The following is a 1,955-nucleotide window of genomic DNA, read 5'->3' on the forward strand; positions in this document are numbered from 1 at the left end:
TTACCAATGTTTCCCTGGACTACCATTGGTAACATTGGTAAAATCGTTACATTTGTATGCCAATATCCGTTCAGGGTTTATTGGTACAGTTGGTACCATTGTCAAATTATTGCACCAATGGTATATTGAAAGTTGGTACTAATGGTAGAACTGTGAAAGCACCCATTGTCTGATGGCATATATCATTTTTAAGTTAACATTTTTAAATTATACACATATGCAAATTATCAACTAATAATGTTATGTTTAAAAATAGTTTACAGACTGTTATACGATACATATTATACGTAATATACCAGGACTTATGTTTTTAAATTGCTGCAAAATATTTTTAATTTCTTGCTATGATATATTATACTATGCAAACATTACAAGTCCTGTATATATATATAGGATGTTTGGTACTGCCTATCTGTGATTTTTAAAATTCTATTTTTCTAAAAATAATAATTTTTCGTAGGAGGAAAAAGGGGTATAATTGACCTTGTTCAGCTTGTCCAGGACGCTGTATCAGAAGATAGACAACAAAGTGTACAACGACAATCAGAACTACCGGTGAATAAGTGTATAAGCTAATTATTAAAAGAATATGGTCAAAGAGAAAGAAAAAAATTAAAACATTTTAAATTTAGTCTATTTGAAAAAAAAATGAGATAAAAGGGTTCAAAAAGATTATAAGCTGAAATTAATATTGTTAATATGTTTATAAAATATGGGTTTGAATTGATATTGATGCAATTACTTTTAACTGAAACATGATTTCATTTTATGAAAGATTAATTCTTCCTTTATTGATTATACCCGGTATTATTTTACAGAAATGAAACATATAAATCGTCGTTTCTAGGGAGAAAAACCCGGACATATGAGTCAAATGATTACCCCAAAAGTTGCAAGTTATTTTTCACCCACCATGCCCCAAGCACAGCCAGCTTATTATGTGTCTAACAGTATGCCAAGATTGAATTTAACCATTCCAAGAACAGTTCCTATGCCTGAAAACGGTATGTTTTCTGTAGTAAATAATAAACGAGGTATGTATTATGGTAAGCAAATTAAAGCCCCGAGTCTATCAAAGCTATAATTTATCTAAACTATATTTTATCAATCATTCAAAGTGAAATAGTATTTAAGACATTTCATTAAAAGATACTAGTACTTACTAAAAATGTCCTTAAACCTGATCAGAGCAAAGTACTGTTAAAGTAAGAAACTTCATTAGTTAATTAATACATAATTGGTAATCAACGAAGAAAATGGAAATATAAATTATCTATTTAAATAAAAAGATATAGATCGTAAACAATTTGTTGGAAATTGGATTCCATTTTAAATCTTGACTATTAAAATTCGGAACAAACTAGTAGCTTTAGATAAAATAAAAGGTCTTAATCAAGATTTTTCTCTTTATTAACTTTACAACCTATTAAGAAATTTGATCATCTTTCCTTTAACAGAGATAACAAAGACACGTTCTAGTGTAGAATGTCATTCTATCAATAGTCCATCAGGAACATCAGCCAATCAGCAAAACAGGTTTATCAGCCAACAGATGCCTGGACAATCACAAACTTACCAATCTTGTGTATCAGTTAAGCCCCAGGTGAGCTACAGACGTTATAATAACCATATAGAGGCGCAGCATCATACATGTGTACGAGAATATACATGCCTTTTTAGGAATGCTGTCAAAACTGCTTTCGTTGCTGCAAGGAGTTTAATATTATAGGAAATTAGAGATTTCGAGTTAATACAGTAACTCTTTTTATTGTTTACATTTTGAAAAAGGCATCACATGCTGCAATTTACAAAGAAAACCAACCACTTACTGCCACCATGTTGGCCACAATGCCGCCCCAGGAACAAAAACAGGCGTTGGGAGAACGTCTGTACCCTCTCATATCTCAAATGTACCCAGACGTGGCCGGCAAGTTCAGGCATTTACTTGAGATCGA

General features: G+C 31.4%; 1 protein-coding gene across 1 annotated transcript; it reads left to right on the forward strand.

Moving 5' to 3' along the window:
* Window positions 1–766: 766 nt before the first annotated feature.
* Window positions 767–1,927, forward strand: LOC134254968 (embryonic polyadenylate-binding protein B-like; the record flags this gene model as incomplete). Its single annotated transcript, XM_062737503.1, has 3 exons — window positions 767–1,004; window positions 1,458–1,603; window positions 1,789–1,927. Coding segments are annotated over exons 1-3 (424 nt in total), but the record flags the coding sequence as incomplete, so codon positions are not given.
* Window positions 1,928–1,955: the final 28 nt, after the last annotated feature.

This window comes from Saccostrea cucullata, unplaced genomic scaffold (genome assembly GCF_032062105.1).
Source record: "Saccostrea cucullata isolate Sc308-1 unplaced genomic scaffold, CSIRO_AGI_Scuc_v1 ctg18694, whole genome shotgun sequence".
Taxonomy (NCBI): Eukaryota; Metazoa; Mollusca; class Bivalvia; order Ostreida; family Ostreidae; genus Saccostrea; species Saccostrea cuccullata.